General features: G+C 46.0%; 1 protein-coding gene across 2 annotated transcripts in view; it reads left to right on the plus strand.

The window, feature by feature from the left end:
• Positions 1–16898, plus strand: part of LOC138846706 (uncharacterized) — a 480670-nt gene that overhangs the window by 11157 nt on the left and 452615 nt on the right. For both annotated transcript variants that reach the window (XM_089306584.1, XM_089306585.1), the window contains exons 2-3: positions 5811–5970; positions 16777–16876. In XM_089306584.1, coding sequence (XP_089162710.1) covers positions 5902–5970; positions 16777–16876 — 169 coding nt within the window. In that variant the 5' untranslated portion in view covers positions 5811–5901. The remainder of the gene's footprint in view (positions 1–5810; positions 5971–16776; positions 16877–16898) is intronic.

A 16898-nucleotide genomic window follows, 5' to 3' on the forward strand; every position in this document is an offset into this window, starting at 1 on the left:
GTGTCAGCTAGAAACAAGTTTAAGTAAAAGACAAAGGCCTCTGCCACACTTGGGGAGGCTTGGTTCCTGCACCCTGCTTGGCTGTTGCCATGAGAGCACAGGCTCTTGTTCTGCAGGGAGGGCTCTGCTCCGGCACTGAACCCTGAGCTGCTTCCCGCCCTCTGGTTGGCGGGCTCCACTCTTTCCTTGGGGTGAGTGTCCGGGCTTTTTTGTTTGTTTGTTTGTTTGTTTTTTGTTTGGAGGCCAGAGACTAGTTAAAGCAGTGAAAACAGATTTTATTCAGTACCTCCTGAGGAGAGCTGAGCTCCATTACCAGTGGTGCGGAGGTGCCTGGGTGTTTTAAAGGGAGGGCTGGGGTTGGCACAGCTCAAGGGAAGAGTGAGAAGAGGTCATTCAGGGTAAATGCGGTGATCCCAGCTGTGTGTGCTAGCTGGAAGTTATGGAAGTTAGCACGCTGTCTTCTTGCAGAAACTGGCATGGCGGCCCTGGCCTCATAGGAGTGGCTACTGAGCAGGGACACACTTCCAGATTTGTAAGCTTTTTTGAGTGAAGCCTCTAAGAATGGAAGGTTGGGGCCTGCCTCAGATGATAGCCTGAACAGTCAGTTCTGGCATTGTGGAGCTTTCTCTGGCAGGCAGGCAGGCAGGCAGGCAGGCTTGCTTATTTATTTATCAGTTTTATTTAAGAGTGACAGGGGGTGGGGGAGAGAAATAGCTCTTATCTACCGATATACTTCCCAAACGCCTACCATAGCCAGGACTGGACTGAAGCCAAAGCTGGCAGTAGGGAACCCATTCCAGGTCTCCTGCATGGGTAGCAGGAACCCAGTTGGGCCATCACTGCTGCCTCCCAGGCTCTGCATTAGCAGGAAGCTGGAGTCAGGAGCTGGAACTGAATATTGAATCTTTAGCACTCTGGCGGGGGGATTCAGTGAGTGTCATGACTGTTAGGCCACATGCTCACCACTCAAGGGAGCACTTTAATGAATAATTGCAGTCATCCCAGGGTTGTGGCCTTGTGCTGCTGGAAGCCGGAATCTGGTTGTCTCTGAGTGCGAAGGACTGAATGGAGCCACATGCCCGGAGTGCTGTTTCTAGGGGCAGCAGCTGTAACTGCGTGCTCCTCTGAGCCCTGCACTGCTCACTTACTCAGTACTCCTTGCTGTCTCCCCCATTGCCGTTCAGGACTTGGCAAGGGTGGGAGGGGTGTTGATGTGCAGACATCAGGACTCCCTCTAAGGCTCTATTTCAGAATTTCTCCCCCTAATCCTCACTGGCACCGACAGCTCTGATTCCCCGAGCCACAGTGTGACTTTGTGTTGCGTTGTTGCCACTCTGTACAACTGGGAGGTGTTCTGGGATAGTGCCCAGTGAAGTTCCTTCTTTCGAGGGTCAGCTCTCCAGTGTCTGTTGCTTATGCTAGCTCTTCATTTATTTTGTGTTTTTTCAGGGTTCATAATTGTGCTGTGTGTGTAACTTATACACTATTTTGCCCTTGCCAGAATGACTGCTGTTCATTTTCCAGTTATTTATTATGAGAATAGTCAAACATTCAGAAAAATAATACGATTACTAAGATGAACTCTTCTATTCCTGCCACTGGTAACTTAGACTCCATATCTCTGGGTGTTTCTGCTTCCATACCTTTTCAGTAGACAGAGTTAGGGAAAACCTCTGAAAACTCGTGAGTTCTGGCCGGCGCCGTGGTTCACTATGCTAATCCTCCGCCTGTGGCGCCGGCACCCCAGGTTCTAGTCCCAGTTGGGGTGCTGGATTCTGTCCCAGTTGCTCCTCTTCCAGTCTAGCTCTCTGCTGTGGCCCGGGAAGGCAGTGGAGGATGGCCTATGTCCTTGGGCCCAAAACCTGCATGGGAGACCAGGAGGAAGCACCTGGCTCCTGGCTTCAGATCGGCGCAGCATGCTGGCTGTAGTGGCCATGTGGGGGGTGAGCCAACAGAAGGAAGACCTTTCTCTCTCTCTGTCTCTCACTGTCTAACTCTGCCTGTCCAAAAAAAAAAAAAAAATCATGAGTTCTTTTTTAAAATTTAATTTTATTTATTTGAAAGAGTTACAGAGAGAGGTAAAGACAGAAAGAGTGTTCTTCCATCTGCTGGTTCATTCCCCAGATGGCTACAACGGCCGGAGCTGTGCCAATCCGAACCCAAAAGCTTCCTCCAGGTCTCCCACGTGGATGCAGGGGCCCAAGGACTTGGGCTATCTTCTACTGCTTTCCCAGGCCACAGCAGAGAGCTGGATCAGAAGTGGAGCAGCTGGGACTCGAACCGGCACCCATATGGAATGCTGGCGCTTCAGTTCAGGGCTTTAACCCACTGCACCACAGCGTCTGCCCCAAATCATGAGTTCTTAGTGATGTTGTCAATCAAACTTAATTTTGGGGGGCTGGTGCTGTGGAATAATAGGCTAAGCCTTTGCCTGTGATACCGGCATCCCTTATGGGCGCCAGTTCATGTCTTAGCTACTCCTCTTCTATCCAGCTCTATTGTGTCGCTCCCCGTCTTCATGGGGGAATGACACTAAACCCTGCCTAGGCTTCATATCCGAGTCACGGCCCCATTATGTCGCTCCCCCTCTTCGTGGAGGAACGACACAGGACCCTGCGCTGTTCTTTCGTCTGCTCGGCCTTCCCCGGGTTTGCTGCTGGTTCTTCCCGGGTTGGCTACTATCCCTTCCACCTCCGTGGAAGGGCAGTTCCCCCTGGCCACATTCCCCACTTCCGCAGGGGAGCGGCACACCGCCGGCCGGCTCTCTCGGGGGCTGCACAGGTGTTCCCCTTAGATGTTCCCCTTAGATGTTCCTGGTGCATGCCATCTCTCTCCTCCTTTATAGTCCTCCTCTGCCAATCCCAACTTGGCTGCCCACACGCCAAGTACGCTGCTCTCCTCCAATCAGGAGTAGGTCCTACAGTTTATTGGTTGAACTGGAGGCAGCTGTGTAGAAGCTGTTTTCTCCTCTCCCAGCGCCACATTGTGGGAGAGCAGATGCATAGAATAAGTCTTAATTCCAGTAACTCAGTCTAGTCCGGGTTGCTCCCCACAGATCCCCCTTTCTTTTTATTTTTTGGCGTTGATACGCGCCTGTCTTCGGTGTCCCGCGGCACACACTCTGCTCTACTTGCTAGAGTTGCCACAGGTTCTTAAAAGTCCTATCAATCAGGCAAACCGAATCCGGGTCCTCTCTTCGCCATGTTGTGAGGAGGTTTTTAGGCGCTGATGCGTGCCTGTGTTCGGTGCCCTGCAGCGCATGCTCTGGTCGAGCCTGCAGGGGCTTACAAGCCCTATCAGGCAAACCGAATCCAAGCCTTCTCATTGCCTTTTTGTGGGGAGGCCTTACTGATGTTAATTCGTGCCTGTCTTCGGTGACCTGCGGCGCATAAGCTGCTAGCCGCCGCAGGTGCTCATCGTGCTCATCGCCTCACTTAATCAGGCAGACCAAATCCAAGCTCTCACATTGCAGTGTTGTAGGGAGGCCTTTCTATTTCTCTATTTCTCTATCTCCGGGCATTCCTATTTCTCCCATTTTACTTCTATCTTCCAGCATTCCTATTTCTCTCACTTTACTTCTAAACTTCTATTTCTCTTATCCCTGCAGCTTCCCGGCGCCTCGCCCCGCCGGCTCTGAGCCGCTTCAGCCCGTGCCTCGGCTTTGCGAGGCTTGGCTTCGCGCGCTCCGCGGTCTCCACGCCCTTCGCGTCTGCACCGCGGCCTCGCGCCAGCCCCGTTCCCTATCTACTTGTGCCCCGCACGCTCTCTCTGCACACGGCAGCCTCCGCGAGTAACACAGCGTAGCTTACGTGTCCGCCACTAGCATTCAATCTAAGTTCCCCGGGCTAGCCTGGCGAATTCAACCCAGCATACGTCACCGCCCCACGGTTTGGCTTCCCGTCCTATGCTCCCCGGGCTAATCAGACGGATCCCAATCTGGCTTACGTTTCAGCTTCTGGTTTTAACTTTTCGCCCCCTATTCCCAGGCTAACTTGAGAATCCCAAAGTGGCTTTCGTATCCGCCTCGGCCTGCACTCGCGGCTTCATTTTCCCTAACATTTTTCTCTACCCGGTATATTTCCCCAAGCTTTCCTCCAACAATATTCCTCCCTCATTTCTCCTGGCCTCTCCCCACAGTCCGCGTCCGAGTCTGTTTGTTCTAGCGTTCACTTTCACTTTCGACCTTAGAGATTTCTCCCAGCTTCCCCCTGTAGTCCGTATCCGAGTCTATGCCTAGGCTTTCAATAGCTTCTTCCGGCTCCTTTTTCGTCCGGCTTTTCCCTAGGCTGTTTGCTAGTCTCTCTCTCCGGTATTTTCCCTAGGCTGTTTGCTAGTTTCTCTCTCCGATATTTTCCCTAGTTCTTCCCGTTTCTTCCCTCCTAAGTTTTTTATCCGTCCTAGGTTTCCTATCCGAGCTAGGTTTCCTATCCGAGTCACGGCACCATTATGTCGCTCCCCGTCTTCATGGGGGAACGACACTAAACCCTGCCTAGGCTTCATATCCGAGTCACGGCCCCATTATGTCGCTCCCCCTCTTCGTGGAGGAACGACACAGGACCCTGCGCTGTTCTTTCGTCTGCTCGGCCTTCCCCGGGTTTGCTGCTGGTTCTTCCCGGGTTGGCTACTATCCCTTCCACCTCCGTGGAAGGGCAGTTCCCCCTGGCCACATTCCCCACTTCCGCAGGGGAACGGCACACCGCCGGCCGGCTCTCTCGGGGGCTGCACAGGTGTTCCTTCAGCTAGATGTTCCCCTTAGATGTTCCCCATAGATGTTCCTCATAGATGTTCCTCGTGCATGCCGTCTCTCTCCTCCTTTATAGTCCTTCTCTGCCAATCCCAACTCGGCTGCCCACACGCCGAGTACGCTGCTCTCCTCCAATCAGGAGCAAGTCCTACAGTTTATTAGCTGAAGTGGAGGCACCTGTGTAGAAGCTGTTTTCTTCTCTCCCAGCGCCACATTGTGGGAGAGCAGATGCATAGAATAAGTCTTAATTCCAGTAACTCAGTCCAGTCCGGGCTGCTCCCCACATATTGTATGGCCTGGAAAAGCAGTAAAAGATGGTCCAAGTATTTGGGCCCCTGCACCTGCATGGGAGACCCAGAAGAAGCTCCTGGCTCCTGGTCTCGGATCTGCCCAGCTCTGGCCATTGTGGGCATTTGGGGAGTGAACTAGCGGATGAAAGACCTTTTTCTCTGTCTCTCCCTCTCTCTGCAACTCTACCTCTCAAATAAATAAAATCTTTTTAAAAATTTAATTTTCCATTTTATAATTCTTTTCCCTAACAATAAAAATCTTGGTTTCTAATAACAAGAGTAGATAAGACCCATTCAGAGAATTCAGTCGAAGTTTCATCCTTATTCTTTCTACTCCATTCTTTTCTCCTGTAGGAGGTAATCTGTATTTGTTTTGGTTCATCTACTGTCATTTAAAAAATATGAGCAGGCTGTATATATATTCATACTTATTTTTCTTACACAAAAAGAATACTAAAAATGTTCTGAACCTTTTATATATATGGATGTTTTAATAGGTATTTTAATAATAAGAATATTTTTAATATTTATATTTTTAAGCTACAGGAGACCAAATAGAACTGATTGCTTTTTGAGTTGTAATACATAATTGAGAATTACATATTATTGATTACATGTTTTAAATTTTATCTTTGGCTCTTTGGTATGACCATTTAAGATAAAGGTAGTTGTCAAAAATGATAGATCACTTAAATTAGAAAGTTACATGGTTCTGAGGTTTATTTGGTTTTAAAAGAAATCATGCATGATTTTATAATCTTTTAAAAATTCTGCAGGTTGAAGACCCAGATTGCTTCTGGGTTATTATAAAAGGATGTAGTCCCTTTTTTGGATCATGAAGTCGACTATCAAAAACTAAATAGCGCCATGAATGGCTTCTATAACAGCATGTGTAAAGATACAGAAATAAAACCATCAGTGTTGGAAGAAGGACAGGTATGTATCTGAATGCACTTTATTTATTGTATCTTTATTATTTATTTATGTGCCATCAGTTACCCGTAAGCAGGTTTTGAAGGTCTGGGTTCTGCAGGAGGCAGCCTGTGAGTTGGTGCTGGTCAAACTGGCTGTGAGTAGTATTCTCTGGCACCCCCTCCCGGGCCTGAGCTCTGTGCCTTTTGACTTAAAAAAGCAACTTATAAAAAGTAGTAGCAGCCAGGACTTGAACTGACACACATATGTGATGCCAGCACTGCAGGCAGTGGCTTTACCTGCTGCACCACAGCACCGGCCCTGTTAATAGGCTTTTTAATTTCTGCTTGTTTGCTGGGTGAACATGATCTCTTGTTTTAACTTGCATTTTTTCACTTGCAAAGTTGGGTATCTCTTTAGTGTTTATTGTGTGTGTGTGGAGAGAGACTGATTTACCTGTTATTTTAGATTGATATTTCTCTTTAGTTATTTGACTTTATCTTATTAGAAATCTAATATTTGTTTAAAAAGAAAAGCTCATTAAGTATTTTTTATGTGAATAGTTTTAGAATTGCTATATTGTACTTTATCCTTGTAATTTTTTTTATTCGAAAGTCAGAGTTAGAGAGAGAGAGAGAGAGAGAGAGAGAAATATCTTCTATCTACTGGCTTACTCCCCAGATGAGAGAGAGAGAGAGAGAGAGAGAGAGAAATATCTTCTATCTACTGGCTTACTCCCCAGATGGCCACAATGGCTGGTTCTGGGCCCGGTGGAATCTGGGAGCTCCATCTGGGTCTCCCATGTTGGTAGCAGTGGCCCAAGCACTTGGGCTACATTCTGCTGCTTTTCCTAGGCCATCAGCAGGGAGCTGGATTGGAAGTAGAGCGGCCTGGAAATGAACCGGTGCCCATAATGGGATGGTGGCTTCACAGATGGTGGCTCCACCTGGGACCCCGTAATACCTGCCCCCTGTAATTATCTAGATGTAGTGTAGATACTACCTTTCTTAGTAAAAATAAAAATAACTACTACTTTTGAACATTGATTATGTCTAGGCTGTGGGGTAAATGTTCTCTATATACTTCCTCGTTTTTTTTTTATTTTGTTTGTTTTTTTTTTTTTTGTAAGAGTTAGAAGTAGAGTCAGCGAGAGAGCGAATCCATTCCTTCCATTGGTTCTCTCACCAAAAATCCGCAGTGGCCAGAGCTGAGCTGATCCAAAGCCAGGAGCCAAGAGTTTCTTCCAGGTCTTCCACGCAGGTGCAGAGACCCAAGGACTTGGGCCATCCTCTACTGCTTTCCCAGGCCATAGCATAGAACTGGATCAGAAGAGGAGCAGCCAGGACATGAACCACTGCCCATATGGGATGCCAGCACTGCAGGCTGGGCTTTAACCCACTGCACAACAGCACGCCTCCCCCCCCCCCATTTGATCTTTAAAACAACTCTTGGAAGGAATGGATCTTGTGATACAGCCGAGTAAGCCACTGCTTGGGGCACCTTTGGTTCCATACTGGAGTACCTGATGTAAGTCCTGGCTGCCCACTTCCAGGACAGCTTCCTGCTAATGCCCTAGGAGACAGCAAATGGTGGATCGAATCCTGAATACCTGCCACCTGTGAGGGAGACCTGAGTGGAGTTCCGGGCTCCTGGTTTCGCCATGGTCCAGGCCCAGTTGTTGGAGACATTTGGAGAGTGAACCAGTAGATAGAAGATTTCTCTCTCTCTCTTGCCCTCTCTGATGCTCTGCCTTTCAAATAAATAAAAATGAATAAACATTTAAAAAACTAAAATAACTCTTGAAGTATGGTGGTAGCATATGTGATAGATCCAAACAAGAGAAATGTAAAATATATTATTCTGATCTTGACTTTTTATTTTATTTTTATTCCTTCTAAATACTGGTTTCTCCTGATTTTCTACTGCCTATACCGTTTCCTATGATTTTCTTTCCAAAGCATAGGCGAGATGTAGAAAGATTAAGTTGATAGAGATCAAATGGGAGGTGGCGAATGGGTGCTCTAGTGGGCAGAGTGAGGACCATAGCAGCCGCTTCCCCACAGCTGCCCCTACACTGTTGGCTTAGCCGACATGTACTGATCCCTCTCTGTGCCAGCCTGTGGAGATGCAGTGATCCCAGAATCGCTGCCCCAGGGAGCTTGTGTTTTGATTTGTCACAGGTAACTGATGTTGCAGCAGACAGTGCCAGGTGGTGAGCACAGGTCACCTCACTGGGGCCCTGGGATGTGAGTTTGTGTTGGTGCAAGCAGCAGTGTGGAGAGAGGTGTGTCACAGGAAGCAGCTGGGGTCTTTATCCCCACCCAGAGCAGGGCCAGAGCTGTGCTCTCTGTTGTGTGCATCGTGTGCTTGATTGGTCATGCAGAAAGAGCCCTGTGTGTGGTTTACAAAGCAAGGTTAGTGTACTAGCCTTGGGGTTTTGTTTAATGAAGTTGCCTGTTCACTGTTTCAGACCTGCCAAGAAGTGGGACAGTGCCGCTATTCAGTACTTTCAGAATGTCCTGAAAGGACTAAGAGTCAAAGGGAGCACATAAACAAGTCTAGTATCTGCTAACACCAACCGATAGAATAAATAAAGGGGAGAGTGATCCAACATGGGAAGTGAGATACTCAGCAGACTCATAGAATGGCAGATGTCCTAAACAGCACTCTGGCCTCAGAATCAGCCCTAAAGGCACTCGGATCTGGCTGAAAAGCCCATGAGAGTATTTCAGGCATGGAAAGCCAAGGCACTCTGGCAAAAAGATCTCTGTGAGTGAGATCCCAGTGGAAAGAACAGGTCTTCAAAGAGGGAGGTGCCTTTCTCTGAAGGGAGGAGAGAACCTCCACTTTGACTATGACTGTGTCTAAACAAGATAAGAGTCGGAGAACTCAAGGGGCTTCCATAGCCTTGGAAACTCATAACTGGTGCATAGGGAGATTACTGATGCCATAGACAGGAGTGTCAATTGGTAAAGTCAACAACAGGAGTCACTGTGCACTTACTCCTCATGTAGGATCTCTGTCCTTAACGTGCTGTACACTGAGGCTTAATGCTATAACGAGTACTCAAACAGTATATTTCACTTTGTGTTTCTATGGGGGTGCAAATGACTGAAATCTTTACTTAATGTACACTAAACTGATCTTCTGTAAAAAAAAAAAAAAAAAGAAAGAAAGAAATTATCAATTCCCAACTTGACTCTCACTGGGATGAAACATGACAATAGATCTGATCTGATTTCATCATCATTTAAAAAAAATCATCTATTATTTTTCACTTTATGTTTCTGTGTGGGAGCAAACTGTTGAAATACTTAAGGTATACTAAGCTGATCTTCTGTATATTAAGATAATCGAAAATGAATCTTGATGTGAATGGAAGGGGAGAGGGAGTGGGAAAGGGGAAGGTTGTGGGTGGGAGGGACGGTATGGGGGGGAAGCCATTGTAACACATGAGTCGTACTTTGGAAATTTATATTCATTAAATAAAAGATAAAAAAAAAAAAAAAAACAAAAACAAAGCAAGGTTAGTGTACTAACTAAAGTGTCCTTGGCCCTCACCGGAGTGTTGCAGTGTTCCCACTGGTTTCCTTTTTCTGGTCCAGGGTCTGAGCCAGGCCTCCAGCTTGCCTCCAGTGTCCTGTCTGGTTAGTCTCCCAGAGTCTGGGACAGTTCTTCAGTCTTCCTTCATGGCCTGGACGCTTCTGAAGAGTCCTGGTCAGTTATGCTGCAGAGGAACGTTCAGTTTGACTTGGCCTGATGTTCTCATGATCAGACTGAGGTTGTGCGTGTTGGCAGAGAGAGAGAGAGGTCTGCCATCCACTGGTTCACCCCCCAACTGACTGTGACGGCTGGAGCTACGCCGATCCAAAGCCAGGAGCCAGGAGCCAGGAGCTTCCTCTGGGTTTCACACACAGGTGCAGGAGCCCAGGGACTTGGGCCATTTTCTGCTTTCCCAGGCCATAGCAGAGAGCTGGATCGGAAGTGGGGCAGCTGGGACTAGAACTGGCACCCGTATGCCATGCCAGCACTGCAGGCAGCAGCTTTACCTGCAACACCACAGTGCCAGGCCCTAGCAGGCATTCTTAATTTGCTACGGTGAGGTTCACTTTTTCCATCATTCCTTCTACAGTTTTAAAACTTTAATTATCTTTTTAAAAAAGATTTATTTATCTATTTGAAAGTCAGAGAGAGAAGGAGAGACAGAGAGAGAAGTCTTTCATCTACTGCTTCCCTGTCCAACCAGCTGCAATGGCCAGAGTTGAGTTGACCTGAAGCCAGGAGCCAGGAACCTTCCCTGGGCCTCCCACATGGGCACAGGGGCCCAAGGACCCGGGCCATCCTCTGGTGCCTTCCCAGGTCATTGCATAGAGCTGGATTGGAAGTGGAGCAGACAAGATCCGAACTAGCACCCACATGGGATGCAGGATGCTGGCACCACAGGCCTAGGCCCTAACCCGTTGAACCACAGCACTGGTCCTTTATTTATCTTTTTTTAAAAAGATTTTATTGGCCAGCCCCGTGGCTCACTAGGCTAATCCTCTGCCTGCAGCGGCGGCACCCTGGGTTCTAGTCCCAGTCAGGGCACCGGATTCTGTCCCAGTTGCTCCTCTTCCAGGCCAGCTCTCTGCTGTGGCCTGGGAGTGCAGTGGAGGATGGCCTGAGTGCTTGGCCCCTGCACCTGCATGGGAGACCAGGAGGAGGCACCTGGCTCCTGGCTTCGGATTGGAACAGTGCACCGGCTTCAACGCGCTGCCCGTGGCAGCCCCTTGGGGGGTGAACCAACGGAAAAAGGAAGACCTTTCTCTCTCTCTCTCTCTCTCTCTCTCTCTCTCTCTCTCTCTCACTCTCTCTCTCACTCTCACTGTCCTACTCTGCTTGTCAAAAAAAAATAAATAAAATAAAAATATTTTTTTTAACTTTTATTTAATGAATATAAATTTCCAAAGTACAGCTTATGGATTACAATGGCTTCCCCCCATAACGTCCCTCCCACCCAGAACCCTCCCCTTTCCCACTCCCTCTCCCCTTCCATTCACATCAAGATTAATTTTCGATTCTCTTTATGTACAGAAGATCAGTTTAGCATACATTAAGTAAAGATTTCAACAGTTTGCTCCCACACAGAAACATAAAGTGAAAAATAATAGATGATTTTTAAATGATGATGAAATCAGATCAGACCTATTGTCATGTTTCATCCCAGTGAGAGTCAAGTTGGGAATTGATAATTTCTCTTTTTTTTTACAGAAGATCAGTTTAGTATACATTAAGTAAAGATTTCAACAGTTTGCACCCCCATAGAAACACAAAGTGAAATATACTGTGTGAGTACTCGTTATAACATTAAATCTCACTGTACAGCACATTAAGGACAGAGATCCTACATGAGGAGTAAGTGCACAGTGACTCCTGTTGTTGACTTTACCAATTGACACTCCTGTTTATGGCATCAGTAATCTCCCTATGCTCCAGTCATGAGTTTCCAAGGCCATGGAAGCCTTTTGAGTTCTCCAACTCCTATCTTGTTTAGACAAGGTCATAGTCAAAGTGGAGGTTCTCTCCTCTCTTCAGAGAAAAGTACCTCCTTCTTTGAAGACCTGTTCTTTCCACTGGGATCTCACTCACAGAGATCTTTCATTTAGTTTTTTTTTTTTTTTCTGCCAGAGTGTCTTGGCTTTCCATGCCTGAAATACTCTCGTGGGCTTTTCAGCCAGATCCGAATGCCTTTAGGGCTGATTCTGAGGCCAGAGTGCTATTTAGGACATCTGCCATTCTATGAGTCTACTGTGTATCTCGCTTCCCATGTTGGATCACTCTCCCCTTTATTTATTCTACCGGTTAGTATTAGCAGGTACTAGACTTGTTTATGTGCTTCCTTTGACTCTTAGTCCTTTCATTATGATCCATTGTGAACTGAAATTGATCACTTGGACTGGTGAGATGGCATTGGTACATGCCACCTTGATGGGATTGAATTGGAGTCCCCTGGTATGTTTCTAACTCTACCATTTGGGGCAAGTCAGCTTGAGCATGTCCCAAATTGTACATCTCTTCCCTCTCTTATTCCCACTCTTATGTTTAACAGGGATCACATTTCAGTTAAATTTCAACACTTAAGAATAACTGTGTGATAATTACAGAATTAAACCAGTCATATTAAGTAGAACAGACAAAAAAAATACTAACGGGGATAATGTATTAAGTTGTTAACAGTCGGGGCTATGCTGATCAAGTCACCATTTCTCATAGTGTCCATTTCACTTCAACAGGTTTCCTTTTTGGTGTTCAGTCAGTTGTCACCGATCAGGGAGAACATATGATATTTGTCCCTTTGGGACTGGCTTATTTCACTCAGCATGATGTGTTCCAGATTCCTCCATTTTGTTGCAAATGACTGGATTTCATTGTTTCTTACTGCAGTATAGTATTCTAAAGAGTACATATCCCATAATTTCTTTATCCAGTCTACCGTTGATGGGCATTTAGGTTGGTTCCAGGTCTTGGCTATTGTGAATTGTGCTGCAATAAACATTAGGGTGCAGACCGCTTTTGTGTTTGCCAATTTAAATTCCTCTGGGTAAATTCCAAGGAGTGGGATGGCTGGGTCGAACAGTAGGGTTATCTTCAGGTTTCTGAGGAATCTCCAGACTGACTTCCATAGTGGCTTGACCAGTTTGCATTCCCACCAACAGTGGGTTAGTGTCCCTTTTTCCCCACATCCTCGCCAGCATCTGTTGTTGGTAGATTTCTGTATGTGGGCCATTCTAACCAGGGTGAGGTGAAACCTCATTGTGGTTTTGATTTGCATTTCCCTGAGTGCTAATGATCTTGAACATTTTTTCATGTGCCTGTTGGCCATTTGGATTTCCTCTTTTGAAAAATGTCTATTGAGGTCCTTGGCCCATCTCTTAAGTGGGTTGTTGGTTTTGTTGTTGTGGAGTTTCTTGATCTCTTTGTAGATTCTGGTTATTAACCCTTTATCTGTTGCATAGTTTGCAAATACTTTTTCCCATTCTGTCGGTTGTCTCTTCACTCTCCTGACTGTTTCTTTTGCAGTACAGAAACTTCTCAATTTGATGCAATCCCAGTAGTTGATTTTGGCTTTGACTGCCTGTGCCTCCCGGGTCTTTTCCAGAAACTCTTTGCCTGTGCCAATATCTTGAAGGGTTTCTCCAATGTTCTCTAGTAACTTGATGGTGTCAGGTCGTAGATTTAGGTCTTTAATCCATGTTGAGTGGATTTTTGTGTAAGGTGTAAGGTAGGGGTCTTGCTTCATGCTTCTGCACGTGGAAATCCAGTTTTCCCAGCACCATTTAGTGAATAGACTGTCCTTGCTCCAGGAATTGGTTTTAGATCCTTGATCAAATATAAGTTGGCTGTAGATGTTTGGGTTGATTTCTGGTGTTTCTATTCTGTTCCACTGGTCTATCCATCTGTTTCTGTACCAGTACCATGCTGTTTTGATTACAACTGCCCTGTAGTATGTCCTGAAATCTGGTGTTGTGATGCCTCCAGCTTTGTTTTTGTTGTACAAGATTGCTTTAGCTATTCGAGGTCTCTTTTGCCTCCATATGAATTTCAGCATCATTTTTTCTAGATCTGAGAAGAATGTCTTTGGTATCCTGATTGGAATTGCATTGAATCTATAAATTGCTTTTGGGAGAATGGACATTTTGATGATGTTGATTCTTCCAATCCATGAGCATGGAAGATTTTTCCATTTTTTGGTATCCTCTTCTATTTCTTTCTTTAAGACTTTGTAATTCTCATTGTAGAGATCTTTAACGTCCTTGGTTAAGTTTATTCCAAGGTATTTGATTGTTTTTGTAGCTATTGTGAATGGGATTGATCTTAGCAGTTCTTTCTCAGCCATGGCATTGCTTGTGTATACAAAGGCTGTTGATTTTTGTGCATTGATTTTATATCCTGCCACTTTGCCAAACTCCTCTATGAGTTCCAATAGTCTCTTAGTAGAGTTCTTTGGATCCCCTAAGTAAAGAATCATATTGTCTGCAAAGAGGGATAGTTTGACTTCTTCCTTCTCAATTTGTATTCCTTTAATTTCTTTTTCTTGTCTGATGGCTCTGGCTAAAACTTCCAGAACTATGTTAAATAGCAGTGGTGAGAGTGGGCATCCCTGCCTGGTGCCAGATCTCAGTGGAAATGCTTCCAACTTGTCCCCATTCAATAGGATGCTGGCCATGGGTTTTTCATGAATTGCTTTGATTATATTGAGGAATGTTCCTTCTATACCCAATTTGCTTAGAGTTTTCATCATGAAAGGGTGTTGAATTTTATCGAATGCTTTCTCTGCATCAATTGAGATAATCATATGGTTTTTCTTTTGCAGTCTGTTAATGTGGTGAATCACATTGGTTGATTTGCGAATGTTGAACCATCCCTGCATACCAGGGATAAATCCCACTTGGTCTGGGTGGATGATTTTTCTGATGTGTTGTTGTATTCTATTGGTGCGAAATTTATTGAGGATTTTTGCGTCTATGTTCATCAGGGATATTGGTCTATAATTTTCTTTTAGTGCTGCATCTTTCTCTGGCTTAGGGATTAAGGTGATGCTGGCTTCATAGAAAGAATTTGGGAGGATTCCATCTTTTTCAATTGTTTGAATAGTTTGAGAAGAAATGGGATTAGTTCTTCTTTAAATGTCTGGTAGAATTCAGCAGTGAATCCATCTGGTCCTGGGCTTTTCTTTGTTGGGAGGGCCTTTATTACTGTTTCGATTTCTGTTTCAGTTATGGGTCTATTTAGGTTTTCTATGTCTTCATGGTTCACTTTTGGTAGATTGAATGTGTCCAGGAATCTATCCATTTCTGATAGATTTTCCTGTTTGCTGGCATACAAGTCCTTGTAGTAATTTCTGATGATTCTTTTTATTTCTTTTTTATGGTGTCTGTTGTTACATTTCCTTTTTCATCTCTGATTTTATTGATTTGGGTCTTTTGTTTTTTTAGTTAGTTGGGCCAATGGGGTGTCCATTTTGTTTATTTTTTCAAAAAACCACCTTCTCGCTTGGCTGATTTTTTGTAATTTTTTTTTTTTGGATTCAATCCTGTTAATTTCTTCTCTGCTTTTAATTATTTCTCTTCTCCTACTAGATTTGGGTGTGGTTTGGCTGCAGTTTTTCTAGGTCCTTGAGACACGCTGAAAGCTCATTTATTTGGTACCTTTCCAATTTCTTGATATAGGCACCTATTGCTATTAACTTGCCTCTCAATACTGCTTTTGCTGTATCCCATAAGTTTTGATATGTTGTGTTGTGAAAACTTCTAAATGTTCTTATCATAAATTTTTTGAAATCCATATCTTGCATTTCTTCTATCTCATCATCTTCATAATCTTGGCTTGGGGTGTTTTGTTTATTTGGAGGCATCATAGTGTCATCGTTGATCTTGTTCCCTCGATTTCTGTGTTTGTTGCTTGGCATAGTTAATTCTTCTTTCGTCACTGTGCTTTTTTTTTTTTTATACTATGTCTGTGTTAAGTGGACTGCCTGCTGTTGGAGGAGCCTTGGAGGCTTGAGATGGGTGTGGCCTGAGAGCTCTGCTTGGTTCTTCTGGGTTACGGGTGTGCAAAGGTGACACCCTCAGGTTATGCGTGGTAAATCTCTCCTTTTTATTTATTTATTTATTTAGGAGGTAAGTAATACCGCACCGCACTGCTGTGCAGAATTGATGGTATTTAGCTTCCGATCTCTGGCTTCTACCCAAAGAGTCTGTGCAGGCTCTGTTTCTCCTCTGGACTCCCACTGGGTTGCCTAGGCTACTGAATTGTAGTGACTCAGTTCCTTAGCTCTCCCTAGTTGTTATCTAAATCCAGAGTGAAGGCCTGCTCTTTGTCTCTTGCTTGCCTTTGCAAGGTTGGCAGAGAGAGAAACTCCTCTGTACCAGTACCCCCCCACCTTTTTTCCTTCTCTCCTGTAGTCAGTCTGGTGAACTTTCCTGCTCCCCTCCAGATTCTGACCGCCATTTCCCCGCCAATGTCTCAGGTTACTGAGCTCACCTCCCCTTCCAGCACCGATGTGTGGACTCAGAGCCCTGGGCGTCCCTGCTCTCCCTGCTGGTGTCTGTGTGACATCCACTCCCCTTCCTGCACTGGCGCGCAGACCATGCAGCTCCCGCAGCTCGGCTTCCGCGCGGTGGGCGACCTTGTTCTCCCAGTAGGTCCTCCGAGTCACAGCCACTCGATCCGGAAGAGTTTCCTCTGCAGTTTTTTCCTGATCCTTTTTCTGAGGCTACCATAACTCCACTTTTATTAAACTAAATTTTCCTGGACTATCGGTGCGTGCCCTCACTATTCCACCATCTTGGCTCCACCCCGTCCTTCAATAAAAATATTTTATTTATTTGAGAGGTAGAGTTATAGACAGAGAAAGACGTAGAGAAAGGTCTTCCTCTGCTGGTTCACTCCCCAAATGGTTGCAGTGGCAGGAGCTGAGCTGATCAGAAGTCAGAAGCCAGGAGCTTCTTCCAGCTCTCTCACAGGGGTGCAGGGACCCAAGCACCTGGGCTATCTCCCACTGCTTCCCAAGGCCATAAGCAGAGAGCTGGCTTGGAAGAGGAGCAGCTGGGATGCAAACTGGCCCCATACAGGATGCCGGTGTGGCAGGTGGAGGCTTAGCCTACTGTACAGAGCACAGGCCCCTATTGATCTTGCTATTTCTTTGAAAGGCAGAGAGACAGAGATCCTCAATATCCTGGGTCACTGCTCCTGGAGTCTCCCCCTGTCCCCTGTAGTGACACTGCACACCCACCCCTGTGGGCCATGCTGAGGCCCTGACGGCGGGTCCTCCAATGCCTCTGTCCCCAGGTGCCGTTCCCCCTGGCTCTGAGGATGCGGGACATCTACATCCTGGAGGGCGAGCACGTGCTCCCAGCCATGGCATACACGGCCCTCAAGATCCATCACAGTGAGTCCTCAGGGCCCACAGA

Source organism: Oryctolagus cuniculus, chromosome 10 (assembly GCF_051225735.1).
Source record: "Oryctolagus cuniculus isolate XC-2025 breed Fujian yellow rabbit chromosome 10, ASM5122573v1, whole genome shotgun sequence".
NCBI lineage: Eukaryota > Metazoa > Chordata > Mammalia > Lagomorpha > Leporidae > Oryctolagus > Oryctolagus cuniculus.